The sequence below is a fragment of the Nylanderia fulva genome, unplaced genomic scaffold (genome assembly GCF_048542155.1).
Source record: "Nylanderia fulva isolate GAGA-0341 unplaced genomic scaffold, ASM4854215v1 Scaffold28, whole genome shotgun sequence".
Lineage (NCBI taxonomy): Eukaryota > Metazoa > Arthropoda > Insecta > Hymenoptera > Formicidae > Nylanderia > Nylanderia fulva.
The window spans coordinates 1,261,694-1,277,936 of record NW_028190347.1 but is presented as its reverse complement, the minus strand read 5'-3'; the positions used below and the strand labels follow the sequence as shown (position 1 = coordinate 1,277,936).

At 38.1% G+C, this 16,243-nt stretch overlaps 1 protein-coding gene across 1 annotated transcript in view; it reads left to right on the top strand.

Annotated features, from left to right (window-relative positions):
- The first annotated feature begins 6,667 nt into the window (after positions 1–6,667).
- Positions 6,668–16,243, top strand: part of LOC114939198 (neural cell adhesion molecule 2) — a 206,196-nt gene continuing 196,620 nt past the window's right edge. Inside the window, exon 1 of the mRNA XM_029313438.2 lies at positions 6,668–7,715. Within this exon, the coding sequence (XP_029169271.2) occupies positions 7,592–7,715 (124 nt within the window). The 5' untranslated portion in view covers positions 6,668–7,591. The remainder of the gene's footprint in view (positions 7,716–16,243) is intronic.

The following is a 16,243-nucleotide window of genomic DNA, read 5'->3' as shown; positions in this document are numbered from 1 at the left end:
AGAGAGAGAGAGAGAGAAAACTCTTCTTCTATTGTCGGCTGCTTATTATAGCTGGCAAATAAATGCATTTTATTTATGCTCGTCTACGATTGAATTAATATGCGCTAAATTTAAATTGTGAAATATACACGCCGATGTTCATTCAAATATTAATCATAAAATTTTCCTCGCGTAAATTTTCAATTTAAAATTATGTTCAACAATTTAGAAAAAGTTAGATGTAAAAGATTAATAGCTAGTGTATAGGAAATTCATTAATCAAAAAAATTTTGATCATATCTCGCGAATATTCGAAAAATTATATAAATATATATTTATACCTAAATATTTATAGAATGAATAAACTTTGTCAATGCAAAGCGAAAATCCGTATTTATCCACATTTGTCCGCGTAAAATCCGTATTTGCGTTTCCGTAATTGTTGCTACAACGTAATCTTACCTTAAAATCTCGTCTTGTCTCAAAAGATGAGACATTCACAATGAATGATGTGAGATTCGAAAGAGACAACGGATATTTTCGTACCAGAAATGCGACAATGCCATAAATTTTTAATATTTTTATTGTGTCGTATATATTTTCAAGACATGTCATATTAATATTAATATATCTAACTATTAAATTTTATATCTCTTACATATTGCTTGTATTAATATTATTTTTTATATAACATAGTTTAAAATTAAAAAGCCTAATTAAGGCTAAATTCTCTCTCTAATCAGATATTCTAAAACAATTTATATAAGAAAAGTCTTTCTCCGCGATAAAACATTCGCAAAATATATTTTAGATTCTTATAATTTTAATATAACTGCTTTAATTATTATAAAACCAAGTAATCAATCAATGTAAATGAATAAGCTAGGAAAAATTAGGATGTGTGAAATCAGTGTATTATAAATTATTTTATTTATTTACAAATAAAATACTATAAATTCTTTTAATCATTTACACAATCAATAATCATTTAACGCATAATTATAATTAACTTTTATGAAATAAATTAAGTAAAATGTACTATGTAAATGAATTCTTTCTTGTCCTATATTATAGGATAAAATATTCAGCCTAATCTATTCCAGTTTATTTATTTTGAGGCAACGAATCTATCTACATACAATCTACATCTACAATCTTTACAAATAGTTGCCTCAATAAAATAAAAGTTTGTCACTCACCCACCATACGTAGCAGCAGAGTTAATGCCTTTAAAGTTACGTGTTGATCTATAACATACAAATATAAGATTCAAATTATAGCAGCGGTCGAAATAAGTAATATTTTAAAACATTATTATTCTATGCATCGAATATTCGATGCGTACAAGTAATAAACATATATATAAATTTTGAAATGATTATTATTTAAGTGGAACCAACTTTAGCACAATTATAAATTTTATATAATATTTCTGTAGAAGCTGATTTTTTTCCAAATTCTTTCTTGTGTTTAAATTATTCAAATAAACGAAACAAATTCATACAATTGCGATCGTTTGATTATAAATTATTTTTTTAAATTAGAAGTGACAATCGGGGAAAATGAATAATTGTGCTAGAGCACAAAAATTGAATCTTTATAATGTAAATGCAAAAAAAAGAGAGAAAGAGAGAGAGAGAGGAAGAGAGAAACTTCCTTATAGAAAATTAAGCACATGGAATTTTCCCTTTGTCGGATCTGTTAGTTTCGCTTAACATAATTTAATATCTGCGCACTCTATAAAACCGCCGCAGGGCGAAATAGACGCGTCTTCAAAATATGGAAAGAAACCACGCGACTGAAAGACGGAAGAGCAATATAAATGCAGCGCTGGCGGCTCGGCGTAATTCCGTAACGGATGATGTATGATGATTGCTGGATTAAACAAAGGCGGAATTGGAGGATACGCGTATCCGAGCAGAAAAAAATGCCTAAAAATTTCTCTGGGAATCTCGACACACGGCTCGTGAGCTCGCTCGTTACGCGTATAACGTAAAGTATGTTAATTTTACCTACGCTGAAAGATTCTGGCGTTAACGTCGAAATCGATTATCCAATCGCTCTCATAGGGGCATAGTTCTCTTGGTACAATATTTGCTGTAATTTTATTCAGACCGGCCTCTCTCCATTATCCTACGTTCACCATCTCTTACGCGCACGATCCATCTTCCATTCATGGTTCCATCGCGCGCGTATATTGGTTCATTACTAAATTACTAAGGAGCATTAAGTGGTATTTTCATCGTCGGCGACCGTCAGGTTTCCCACGCCCTCAAATTTCGATTCGATTTGCGAATTGGCACCGAAGCGCGAATAATAGTAACATTATTCGATTAAAAGCGCGCAGCGAAAGCAAAGGAAGTACATATTTTTTTTTTGTAATCGATACTAACATTTTTATTTTCATATCGAGAAAAGAAATCCAACGATTTGTTGAATTTTCAACGAAATATTGTAGCGAGGAAACTCTTAATATATATCAAGAGACACATTTTCTCTGTATACGCGACGTAATATATTTGAATGGTGAAGACATTACGGACGATATTATAGTCACCCGGCGCAAGAGCCGTATGCGAAATATATCATGTGTTTCTTGAACCTGGAAATGCAGGGTGGCCTCAAAAAAGGAGGATTTAGAGCGCTAACGAGATTCCGCGGTTCTCATTGACGCGCACAGCGGGACGCATTGTTTCCTCTTGGGCATCTCGCCGGCATATGTATCTCTCCGAGTTCGCTATGTACATCTCTCTTTCTCCCTCCTCTCTTTCTTTCTCTGTCTCTCTACGGATGCATGTGCAACGCCTATTATTATCGCTTAACGGCAGAATGGAGAGCTCTCCCGTGTTGCGCTTTCCCTTGGTCTCACAGGTAGCGTAGCTGCCACACGTAACATTTATCCGCGAAAAGCGAGTGAACGTGCTTCTCCGTAGTAAAACGCTTTTCGATAATAATGTCATCGGATGAGTGCGCCGATGACATAAGTGTACGTGAACGACGCGAAGCAATGATAATGTGCGTGGAGCGCAACGCTCGGTGCATCATATGTATTATATGCCCCGAGCGCGAGAGAATAAAGTTCGGTTACTAATCCTACGCTAATCTGTGTAGTAAACAAAATCTCGCTTTCTCTCTCTCTCTCTTTCGCTCTCTCTCTCGCGCGCGCGCTCGCGCGTTACTGTATATATCGTTTTCGCGTCCGTGTGTCGGAATTTAATAGCTCGATATGGCGCGAGTCCATTAACTGTAGAGTTTCGCAAATTGAAGCGTACTTGGATCCGCGCACGACCCAAGCCTTCACTAATCCATTAGCAACACATATTGAGAATTGTTGTAGTTTCGGGGGAAAAAAATTGGTAAAAAAAATGTCTCTATCTCCGTTCTCTATCATTTATATAGCGTGTACAGAAGTATCTTTCTCTCGGTTCTATCTCTATTTCTCTCCCTCATCTCTATTCTCTCTCTCTTTCTCTGTGCTACACACAAATCGATTCGCACGACTTGACTGTAATTCACAAATCATCGAAACGTAAAAAATTGGACCGAGTTCCATCGTTTGTTAATATCGTTTACCATCGGAGTAGCAAACACATTGCGCTTTCCCTTGGGCAATATATCGTATACACGGGATGTGTTTGGCGCAGCACTACAGCTTAAATCCAATTTCTTTCGCATCAAATTTTCATGCCATATTATATAGAAAGATTCTCTCTACACTCCACCGCGAGGAATCCATTTGCGAAAAATTGAATCTAAGACGTTTTGCCCGCATACCGAATATTCGTACCCATCTACGGAATTCAAATAACTGTTGTAGTCTACGGAGTCTGTTCGCAAACAGGAAATGCGTCAGGAATACTGTACCTACAATTATCCTTAAGATTCTCGTCTCGATTTAGTTTCATAATATAACTGTCATTTATACTTTTAATTAAAATGAAAAATGTTGCGACACATGCAATTATAATTATAAAGATGCATACAATTTCTGAAAATTTTTGATTTGATTATTAAGATTTATTTATCATATATATTTGAACAAATTATTCAAATTATTCGATGAACACTGTTAAATAACAGACAATTAAAAAAAAGAAAAGGAAAAAAAGTCTTTTTTTTCAGGCAAAATTCAAATAACTGAATATTCGATATGCGATGAAAGCATATCCGTAAATGAATGCGAAACACATCGTGACAAAGTGCTATGCTCGTTCTGCGTGCTTTCTCGTACATAGGAAGTTCAATTTCGTTCTTCAACCTCGACGGTCCTCATCGTCTCCTTCCGGTAGATGTAGGGCGCTGCCAAGAATTCGATGGGGCATCATTTCTTGGCGCAGCACTTTTAGCGGTGGAAAGAAAGCGAGTCACAATGGCATTGTACGAGTCGGCCCTTGTAATATCGTTGTAATCGAATCATATATTGCGGCACATAATACTCATATACCTCTAAAATATACTTACGTAATTGAGATTTTATTTCATGCCTCACGCAAAGTGTACACAAAAATATTTCCTATTTAATATTTTGCGAATAGACAATATTTTTTATAATATATTTTATCATATCAATTTTAACAGACGATTAATGCTCGATTATTAAATGATTTAATAGTTATTATCGCACGTGTGCGTTATATTTTTGACATAATTTGATCTTCTATTTAAATTTAAAGTAATATTTTTTATTCACAAAATTGATTTGATTCTTAAATTCAAACAATGTAATATAATGAAAATATGCACATTCCTTGACGGTAACAAATTCCACTCTTCTTTGCATAGCCATGGTATCTTTTTTTTCGAGAATTTCTTGCCACACGCAGGAATTCCGGGCGACATTACAGAAGAGTCATCTTAAAAGAAAGAGAGAGAAAGAGAAAGCAAGGATTAATGAGAAAAGAGGAAAACGCATGAAGAATGATAAAAAAAGATATGCCGGAGGAGAAAAACAATTATATATCTCATTTCTCCTCAAATGCGCTATTTTTAACTATCTTTTTCACTACGTTTATATTCGCCAAAAGAATTATTCTTTTTGTGATCTCTCTATATTTATATTTATTATATTAAGTATATATAAAAGTTCTTTTTCAAAAAAATTTTAAAATATTTTATATAAGTGTATTATAAATCTCTTCCAAAAGAAAGAAATACACATGTAGTAAGTAATAAACTGAAAAATGTCTCATAAATATGTTTAAAATGCATATTCATAAATCGTATTTTTTTGAAAAATTGTTGACAATATAAAAGAGCAAAATTATCTCAATGGGCGACATATTATTATATATGATATATTAAAGAAATTCGCTCTATATGTACATTGATCTGCGACTGAAATTACGTTGAAAGTTTAATAGCGTATTTGAAAAGACTAGTAATGAAAAGGATTAGTGTGCAAAGCTATAGCGAATATCCGATAATTCGCAAGTCTGGATAAAAGATATAAAATTAACGAAAGTCTCGGTCTCTTTCATCTCCATTCGAAGATTCTCGATACACACGAGTTTCTTTCCTTTGAAAACTTTCTCTAGCAGATCAACTTTCGTATCGGGCACCTATTTAGAGCGAAACGCGAAAGGATGAGGATGCAAATGGAAAATGAAGGTAAAGATTACTATGTGTAACAAGGAAAAAAATAAATAAAAATGTTATATAAGCCGGAGACTCATAAGCTGCAGGAAGCTGAATTCACTTGTTGCACTTTATAAATGAAATATTATACATATGTATATGTCGCGTATATAATTAGAGGTGGATGTAATTAGGTTTGATAATCTGTCATTTTGCCTCTGGATCTCCAATTGGAAATGCTTTCTCTCTTAAATTTTAAGATTCTAAAAAAATAAGAAAAGGATTCTATTTTTTACGCTGTCAGACAACAATATAAAATACAACAAACGGAGTGCAAGAGTTTGGATGCAACAAAAAAAAAAAAAAAACTAGTCACATCCAATTCTGTTTATAATGAACTGTCGAGCGCACCAAACGATGATGCAAATTTACCTACATTCAGAATCAACATCACCCTTTCGTTTGCATTCGACCACTCTACCGTATCATTTCTCAACAAGCTTATACTTGGATTTCAACCCCAAAAAGATGTAAGAAGAGAAAAGATGAAAAAAGTTGCTTTATTATTTTAAAGCAACCATAGAGCACTTACAATAAAAAAAATAAATAAATAAAATAAATAAAATAATAAGAGTTCTAAAAAAATATTACAATAGAGTAACGAATGAGATATTTATGCCAAAATAAATCGTAGAGAATATACAAGATTGGAGAACTTGAAATCATGAGAACATATGATAATGTTCACATCGAGATGAAAAGAAGAGAAACGAAAGGGAGCAAAGAGAAAGAAACAGAGGTGACGAACGCGAGCCAAGCAGCGGTAGCAGCAACGACGCGACGCAACGAGGAGGAAGCGGCGCGTGCCGTCGAGTGGAGGCAGAAAGAGGTCCAGAGACACCGGAGTCCGCGTTCAATACGCATGCGAGGTAAAGCGTGTGCGCGGGCGCGTACAACACGGACCTCTTTTCGATCGACGGTGTCGGTGGCGGCGGTGGCGGTGGCGACGGCAGGAACGGCGACGACGGCGGGGTATCCGCGACGGACGACGGCGACGACGACGACGGCAACGACCCCACGACGTCGACGTCGGCTGGCTCTCGCGTCGGTGGCGGCACCAGCGGAGGCCGCAGCAGGTGAGCGGCGATGTGCGGCGGCCGCACACGGTTCGGCCCCCGATACAGTCGTGGAGGGAGTGCGAAATCACGCTGACGCTGTGAGTGGCGCGCATCACGTCGTCGTGCTTGAAGCCGCTCGAACGTGCCGATCGAACGTGTCAACGAGGACGCGAGTGAACATCGGGTAAATTAAAAAAAAGAACCACGAAAGAAAAGTTGTTATAAGAAGTTGTTAGAAGAAGGTGAGAGTTGCCCTAAAGATCTTCCAAGGGGGTTGAAGAAAAAAAAAAGAATCGATAGTGCGAAAAGAAACTTGGATAGCGTGAAAAAAATAGAACAAACAAATGAAGAAATCAGTGCGGAGGTAAGAGAGGCGAAGTGAAAAAGTATGGGTTAATAGAAGAAGAAAGAGGATTAAAAACGTGTTCGAGAGAAAGAGAACAAGTGATAACGCGCGTAAATCTTTGAATATATTGCGAACAGATCGACGATGTGATCCGGAGAACTGCTACGCGACTTGCCGAACGTACGATCGATCAAGGATCTTCAGGAACCGGAGAGCTTCTGAAAAATAATCCAGTGGTCCAGCGCAGCCTCCTCCGGCGCCGTATGCTTCTCGCGCGTCGCGGACTCGCCGTATCCGATCAGTGCTCGCGCGCGATCCGTCCGAACAACTCCCGGTTCATCTCTCTCCTTCTCTCTCGTCATCTCCCGGAAATTCGTCGCGGACGAGGAGGATGCACGGATATCGCGTGCGGGATAATTCGCGACGTCCGACTTCCGGACTTGATTAGACATCTCTGAAGAGAGATCCGTTGGATCAGTGTGTCGTTTTTCGGAACAGTGCGGGTGGATGTACACCGACGACGCACCTTGGTGATCGGAGTTGCTATGATCGTGCCGCGTCACGTGGAACGATCATGATTTACTTTAGGCCGCACGACGGGAGGAGTCTACGGTACAACGTGAACGCGAGACACTTGAACGTGCTCGTCGTACCACTCTTTCCGCTCTGGATTATCGGCGCATTCTGCGTGAAGGACAGTAAGTGGCTGTTGAATTTGTTGTTGTGTTTTATCCTATTTACGCGAACTGAAGCGCGCGGATCGACCTGATTCTTACTTTTCCCTCTGATCGTTCATCAACTTTCCAGTTACTTACTTAACAAACGTGAACGAGTTAAGCAAGTTTTTCAAAGTGTTAAGTAGGCAACTTAAAAATTCTGTTTCATACCAGGATAGGTTTCATAAAAATTCAATTCGTGCTTAATTACATAATTTATAATTAAAGTGAGCCATTAAACTGATTTTGATTTCGGTTATAGAAAAAGTTTTTTTTGGAGCAAAATGTTCTTTACACATCGAACGACATACTCTGTCTCGAGTACACATGAATCTGAACTTTATTAAAAGTTGCGTTGAAATATTTAATTCCACGATGAAGCATAAGCTTTCGCAGTTGGAATGAAAAGCATACATAGCGCATTTCATCGACCAACTCTCGTCTATCATCGTTGATTATCGCATATATAAACGATGTTTTGTGCCGAACGGCGTCGCAGTCGGCTCACAGTCAAACCGGGACGAGCTTAGGAATATTTTAACACCAACGGATCAAAGGCGCTCTCTTCCCTTTGACGATAGTCGCTTTCGTAGCCAACCGTGCCGTCAATGGTCCGCCGTGTTTGTATATTGGTGACACTGCGGTTCGTTAATCATCACCACTTACTTCGCCACCCCCGTTGGTCATCCGCAAATACGATCGCGCGATATAATACTACGTCGTCTCTGTCGTTTGCACTCTGCCGTGGTCCCTTAAAAGCGACACGTCGGCTCATCGTTACGAGATGGCAAACGGTTTGACAGATGTATAGAAAAAAAAAAAAAAGAGAAAGAGAGAACGGGGGAGAAAAGAATTTGTCGAACTCGCGACGAGTCGCGAGAGATTCACGTAACAAAGGACCGCGTAACAATTCTGGAATGCGACGAGACGAGGCAAGTTTGACGAACGGGAGCGCGAAACTGTGTCAAATCAAACTTCGTTCCTTATTGTGCAATTCTATTGTCCCGTAGATGAAGATACTCGGGAGAGAGGTAAAATCTTCCTCCCTCCCTTTCTCGTCCCCTTTCCTCCCCTATCTTAATCCCAAAGGAAGAGATCTCATTTCTCGCCACGCTATTTCTGCATATCTGCCTTGCGATGCCTGCTGCGACACGCGACGCGAGAATTGATCGAATAATTATCGCAACAAACCGGAAAAGTTTCTTCGCCGCGTTATCGCAGTGACTGCACGAGAGAAAGTTGATAATTTCCTGTCGACGAAGTGTTTCACTGGAATGAAAGATATTAGCGCGCTCCGTAGTAAGCGAGAAGTGTTAATGACATCTAAGTGTGGTCGAGGGATGCTTGAAAGACTCTCACTAGATTGTCGTGATAATCTTAACGGCTTCACTATTCAAATTTCCTCTACTGTATAATTTCAACTAGCGACTCGGAGAAAATGTTGAAAATTAATTAAGATACTTATGTGTAACATCTTCTTTCGAATCACTTTACTTTAATCTAGCTGGAATTAATGGATGTGTATTGCAAATTACACAATGAAATAGCGAGTTTTTTAAAAATATTTTCTATTAAAATTGTAAATTTGAATATTGATTAAATAGGTAATTATCGAAATTTTCGGAAAACTATATTTTTATCACAAAATTAGAAAAATTCTTATCAATTAGTATATCGGATTAGGTCGATAATGTACGTATTCACATGTCTCTTCATTAGAATAAATTAAAAGGTAAGGTTCATCACAGATGAAAATTGATATATAACTAGATCGACTATACGATAAATTGCCGGTTGAAGCTGAACGTAGCACTTTCACGCGCACTTAGAGATTGCGTCAAAGACAAGCATCCTATTTTACTACGGAATGCCGGTCACTTAACGGGGGCGAATAGAGGTAGATCGTGGTCGGTTTCCGGATGAAACGTTAGAAACCTCGGCAAGCGGGGATGACCGAACGGACGATTGGCTACTCTTAGTTGGTATTCAGTTGATTCCTCCTACCGAATATATAAGCGTGCATAGCTGCTTACAAAGGAACGCGTTGGCGAACGGCGATATTCGGCGCACGAGATGTTCCGTTTTAGCAAGCAGTGTCGACAAGGCTATAGACAAACGGCTATAGCGAAGCGCGGAATTCCAAAGAGTCGAGGAAATCTCGTTTCCATTGTTTGTAATCGAGATTTAATATCGATGCAATTCTCTCTACCGGCGCGCGAGAAGAATACATTTGCTCCGAAAGTTCCGAATCATCCACCCGTCGAGTGCACAGAACGTCACGATTTCAGATGTGCCCTTTTGTACCGTTTACAATATGAGTTATATATTTAATTAGCGCGAGAATTTAATTGAAAAAAAATATATTCTATTGTTTTAAACGATTCCACGTTCGCGACGAGAGTTTTTAGAGACTCTAAAATCTCCTACGGGGATTTCTCGCAGTCGAATTCTGTCTGTTTAAAACTCGCTTGTTCTACTAAATTTTTTGTAATAAGCGTCTCGAGTATAATTCACACAGGTACAGCTGTTTCATTATCATTGTCTAACAAAAGTTTGTTCTGCGATCTGCGAACAAATTGTTTAATTATCTGTCAATGATTTTATTAATTTTTTATTATTTTATTTTTATTATTTTTATTATTTTTATTAATTTTATTTATTACAATTTAATCAAGCAACAATGATTTCTATTCAATAACAGATTTTTCATAATCAAATTTTGTCTGCTTAAAATTCGTTTATTCTACTGAATTTTTTCACTGAATAGTAAGCATCTCGAGTATAATTCATACACATATAGCTCGTTGTTTCGTAAAAATTTGAAAAATTCGTCTATCTGAAAGAATTGTTTTATATTATCTATCAATAATTTTACATTACCGTTTAACCAAACAACAATGATTTCTATTCAATAGTGATTTCTCATAGTCAAATTTTGTCTGCTTAAAACTCGCTTATTCTACTGAATTTTTCGCAGCATTACGAATATAATTCATACACATAGCCATTTCATTATCGTTGTCTCACAAAATTTGCCCCGCTGTTTACAAACATTGTTTTGTATTATTTATTAATAATTTTGTTAATTAATTTTGCTTTGTCGTCTAATCAAGCAACAATAATGTATATTTACCACTGGTGATTTCTCATAATTAAATTTTGTTCGCTTAAAACTTGTTTATTCTACTGATTTTTCGTATAATAAGCGTCTCGAATATAATTCATACACGTACAGCTGTTTCATTACCGTTGTCTCACAAAAATTTGCGCTGTTGTCTGCAAAAATGGTTCTATATTATTTATTAATAATTTTGTTAGTCAATTTTGCTCTATCGTCCAACCAAGCAATGATAATCTATAATAATTACAGTGATTTCTCAATCAAATTTTGTCTGCTTAAAACTTGTTTATTCTACTGATTTCTTTGTATAATAAACGTCTCGAATATAATAATTCATACACGTACAGTTTCATTACCGTTGTCTCACAAAAATTTGCGCTGCAAAAATGATTTTATATTATTTATTCATAATTTTGTTAGTTAATTTTGCTTTATCGTCCAACCAAGCAATAATTATTTATATTTTATAATAAGAGTGATTTCTCATAATCAAATTTTGTCTGCTTAAAACTTGTTTATTCTACTGATTTCTTTGTATAATAAACGTCTCGAATATAATACTTCATACACGTACAGCTATTTCATTATCGTTGCCTTGCAAAAGTTTGTTCTGCAAAAAATGTTTTATTATCTGTCAATGATTTTATTAATTAATTTTGCATTCCCAACCAAGTAACAATGATTTCTATTCAATAACAGTAATTCAGTACATCTGCCTTTAATTAGTCTTGTCATGCTCAATGATTGGCCTTGCTGATATGCATAACGTACGCGTAAACATGCATCAAAACGTACGGCGCGTCGTTAATATCTCACAACATCCAGACGAACGATAAATTTAGCCGGGTTTATTTACCGCCGGTGGTGATTAATACCAGAGTGGATCGAAATTCTCTGAAATGGCAACAGAGAGTATCCCTCTCTCCCTCTCGTCTCATACTTTGTCATAAGTCAAAAAATTACGACAAGCTCGTGCTACACGTTTATCATCGCTAACAGTTCTCGCAACTCATCATAAGGACGGATTACGTCACGGCGTCATGCGGGAGTTACAGTGTTTCCCGGTAACAGTAGCGGCAGAATAGCAAGCGGCAGTTCATCCTTTCGACAAACAGATTCCCATCTAGCGACTACCATGCGCCCCGCCGAATTTTAAACCGAGCTTAACCTTACCGCCGAGCCGGGCCAAACATGTATAGGGTCGATCCTTAGTTTAACATCGCGCTGAAAGAATGCTTTCTAAAACACTTTCGGGCCAATCCCGTACGTGCCCGAGAAAAACACAGCCAGCTTGATGATCGATAATGCGCTCGCGCGCGTGCTGGAGCGTTCCCATTCTTACGCTCTAATTCTACGCTAAGATGCCTCCACGCCATGTTGTACATTTTTGTGCCCCCAGCGCGCGTTCCTCATTTCATTACGTATTTTCTTCAGAGTCAGACGTGCTGCACGAAGTTGTCTTTTTTTACAGTTTTTTTTTCGCACGACTAACTGCCCTAATTTGTTTCCGCGATATATTGAATACACGTGTTGGACATCTTTGTTTAAGAGCGTAAAAACTAAAGTAATGCGATGTAGGTATGTAGATTGACGAAATGCAGCTTGGATAAAACTGATGGTAGAGTTGAAATGTCGTTTTTTGTCATATACGAATTGCCGAATTGTGTTCTATGTGCAGCATTCGTACGAAATTTTCAATTCCGTTTTTAGATAGCAATTCTGCTCCGTATATTGCTTTTTTTGCGCAACACGGTGAGCGAGATGAACATTCTGCTTTTTTCTATAATCGTTCAATACGATTATTAATGTCGTTGTCTCTTTACGCGATACGAGTATTTTTTTGTGCGCAAGAGATAACAAAATAAACGCATAATTTCTTCAAATTGGAGTGATTGCCTGTCAATGGCGTTCGAGCTTAAAAAAAACATATCGGTTTGCACATTTACGTGATTGAACAAGCCTCTGTTTCGCAACGCATATTGTACAAATAAAAAAAATGTTCGCACAAATGTATATAAAAACTTGGAACACGAACACGTGAGAAAGAAATTGTTCTTTCGACGTAATTACATTTTAGCCTTCTTTTCTTAGCACGTGAGACTGCGGTTTCAATAGATTACGCGAGATTAAGATCGCACCGAGAAAATAGCGGTACGTGTTCCTTTACGTACGATTGCGCTCCATCGACTAAGCGGTCAGCCGTTAATCGAGCACCTGTCGCGCTCCACGTAAGGCGGTCCTCGGAATGAAATATAGAGCAGATTCCTTTCTATGTCTATCTATAGCCGCGACCGATAAGTTTCCCGTGGGCAGTGGACATTTCTAGCTAGGTCGGCGACGCTTCGCGATTCTCACGGAAACTTTCGTCTGTTGGAACAGTCTCGCTGGCTTCTCCGCGGGATTTGCGCCGGATCAAGCCCAATCTCTCTTGAATTTTAATGACGCCAGCCGGACGAGCGTGCCGCTATGTGTGTATGCGCGATTTTAAGCGCGTGCGGTTTGACTCTTTTATGTCAGAAGTATACTTTACTCATTTACTCTCGAGATATACTTGGAAAATGTAAACAGTTTCATTGTATATAAGTATTATACGTATGCGTTATTATTTAAATTTATATAAAATGTTGTATATTCGAGATTGTAGCTACCGCGTGCACGCGATTTTTACGTTTTTCGCAAGAATTATTAGCGTACTGCGCTTTTAATTAATTCTCACGCCAAAATCAAAACAAACCGTGTTCTATGAAATTAAATTCGCGACCTGCCGCCGGGGATACATTAAAAATATGAGCAGAGTAATTTAATTAGAAGAAATAGTGAAAGTATTAACGTTTTTTTAAATGCGGTATCGTATATTAAATATGACACATCCGAGATATGTTAACCAACTAATTTACATATACGCAAAATTTCTATTTATATACCTATCTATAAAATTGAACGAATACTGATAACATTTAAATATTAACGTCGAACATAAAAGTTCGCTCAATTAACAAAGATAGCGATGAAAAATTTTTTCAATCTCATATACATACACGTGGAAAATTGATATTCGCAGTTCGAGGTTGACGAGTCGATAACTATTGTTGTGCGCTATTTGATCACGTTGTCATTTTTCAGGTTGAAAATTGCGATTCGTTACAATACGTGCAATGCAATCAATAAAGTCATTACTTATGTATCAATATTTGCAAGTCGTACGTATCGATTCTGTCAGCGAAAATGGTTTCGGCAATTCTCGGGAATGAAATTTTCAACGCGCGCGAAATTTACTTTACCGGTCTCTAAAATACCGATAACGTAAGACGTCTGATTGTATCACGTCGTCGGAGCGAACTGAACTCGCGCCGTGCATGGAAAGCGCGGAAGTCGATTAATCGACCTCGCATGCATGTCGGCGGTGCCGGCGAGAAAACTGTCAAGTTGAAACGTTATCACCGTCAGCCGCAGTGGCCATAAAAATTAGTTTTATATGGAGTTATCGATTTTCCATCGTAGCACGGACGACATCTTTATTATGGTAAGGGCCCAGACACGCTCGCGCACCGGAGTTTATGGATGTAAAAAATTGTTTAAGCCCGTCGTGTGTCATGGGACGAAATTCACGCGCACCTTATTCTCTTATTGCGCTAGTTGAAATTCAATGCGCAGCGTAGCGACACTTCGCTCGCGCATACACGCACGATGTAATATTTAAAATTATCATTCTTACTATAGATATAAAAAAAAAAGATAGAAAAACAAATTTTCCGCTCAAATTGTATATTAGAAAAAAGAGATATATATTTTTTATTTTCATACATTTAATAATTTATATTCATGCCGAGATCAAAGAGAACAATTTTTACGTTGCATTGTTTTATATGCATTTTGGATGCTCCAAGATCGATTCGGTTGCGACGAGGCGCTCTTAAAATAGGCCTGAAGGCCTCGTATAGGCTGGACGTGGTTAATGTATCGGATCCGGGTGTGATATCGGATTTTAGGTCGAATGAGGATATCGAATCTGCGTGAGTGCGCGCGACACCAAAATCGATTAATCGACACCGTGTAGGACATTGCCTACTACACAACTCCCCAGTTTTACGATCACCGAAGCCGAGAGAGAGAGAGAGGAGAGCGATAGCGGACTCCGTCTCTTTGCCAAAGAATATCTCAGGTGTTGCATCCAACGTCATCGCCATAGTCATCGCGAATATGCGATAACGGGCGAATAATCCCTTGTTATGCGATATCGCGGACGTTATCGTCGCGATATTCACCCGATGCGATGATCGGAATAACTCGAATCGTATCCCCATCGTTTACGAGCTCGTAACGGCGCACGATTTTGGAGTCGCGGAGTATCGCACGGTTCGCTGCTCATCTGCGAGATCCCGCAATATGCTAGGACAATTCTCTTTAGAGACACGCGTCTTTCTCTCTCGTCCATCAATTCTTTCCCCCGATCGTAACTTTCGCCAACGAATCCCTCGGCGATCCCGCCCGTTCTTCGCGTCCGCTAATAAATTTTACGATTGCTTATACAGCATTACCTTTATAGCTAGGCGATAATGCAAATGGGCCTTAAATTGCGAATCGCCGCCCGTCGGTATATTGCGAAACGTTATTAAATTCTCCGCGTCTAACTTTCGATAACTTCATTTAAAACTCGGTAATCGTTTAATGCCTGTGTTATCTGCTGGTTATTGAGTTGGGATACTTTCACGAATGGACGCTCGCTGGTTATCCGTCGACGACTATGGTCGAAATCGATCGAGCTGGGAATAGCGCGTGTGTCACGGTAACACAATCAGAGAGTGAACTATGAAAATACACAAGTAAAAGTAGGCTACATATAAATAGAAAAAAAGATATAAGTATCAGTGGATGATTATTACGCGAGAATTAAAGAAGCATCTTACCTTAGGAAGCGTCAAGTGTTGCACCCTGCATCTAATATTCTGCAATAAGCGCCATATGATAAAAAAAATGCACTCCTTTTTATTCGAAATACAACTTGAAGATGTTTTTCCACAATTATAAGGCATATTAAATTCAGTTGATGCAATTGTCCGCCGTAGTAAGTACGCTGCCGGCGTTCCAATTAAGCGAATTAACCCGTAACATGTCGAGGGAAAACTAACTAAGTTGCGCGCGTTACCCGCCTCGATTGTTAATATGCGATAATTTCGTTTTGGCAACCTCAATGATTGCAACAACCGTACTCTACGCATTAATGTCTTTTATAGTTGGGTAAAGTACTACGCTCGCCGTCGTCATGAGTGAAATGGTTTTGAAATTAACTCATAATACGAGACGCGAAATTCAATAACTTCTCATCGACGCGCTGAACTACTCTCTGCCGAGTTCTTCACTACTCGGCAATTTCATTTAAACAATCGTA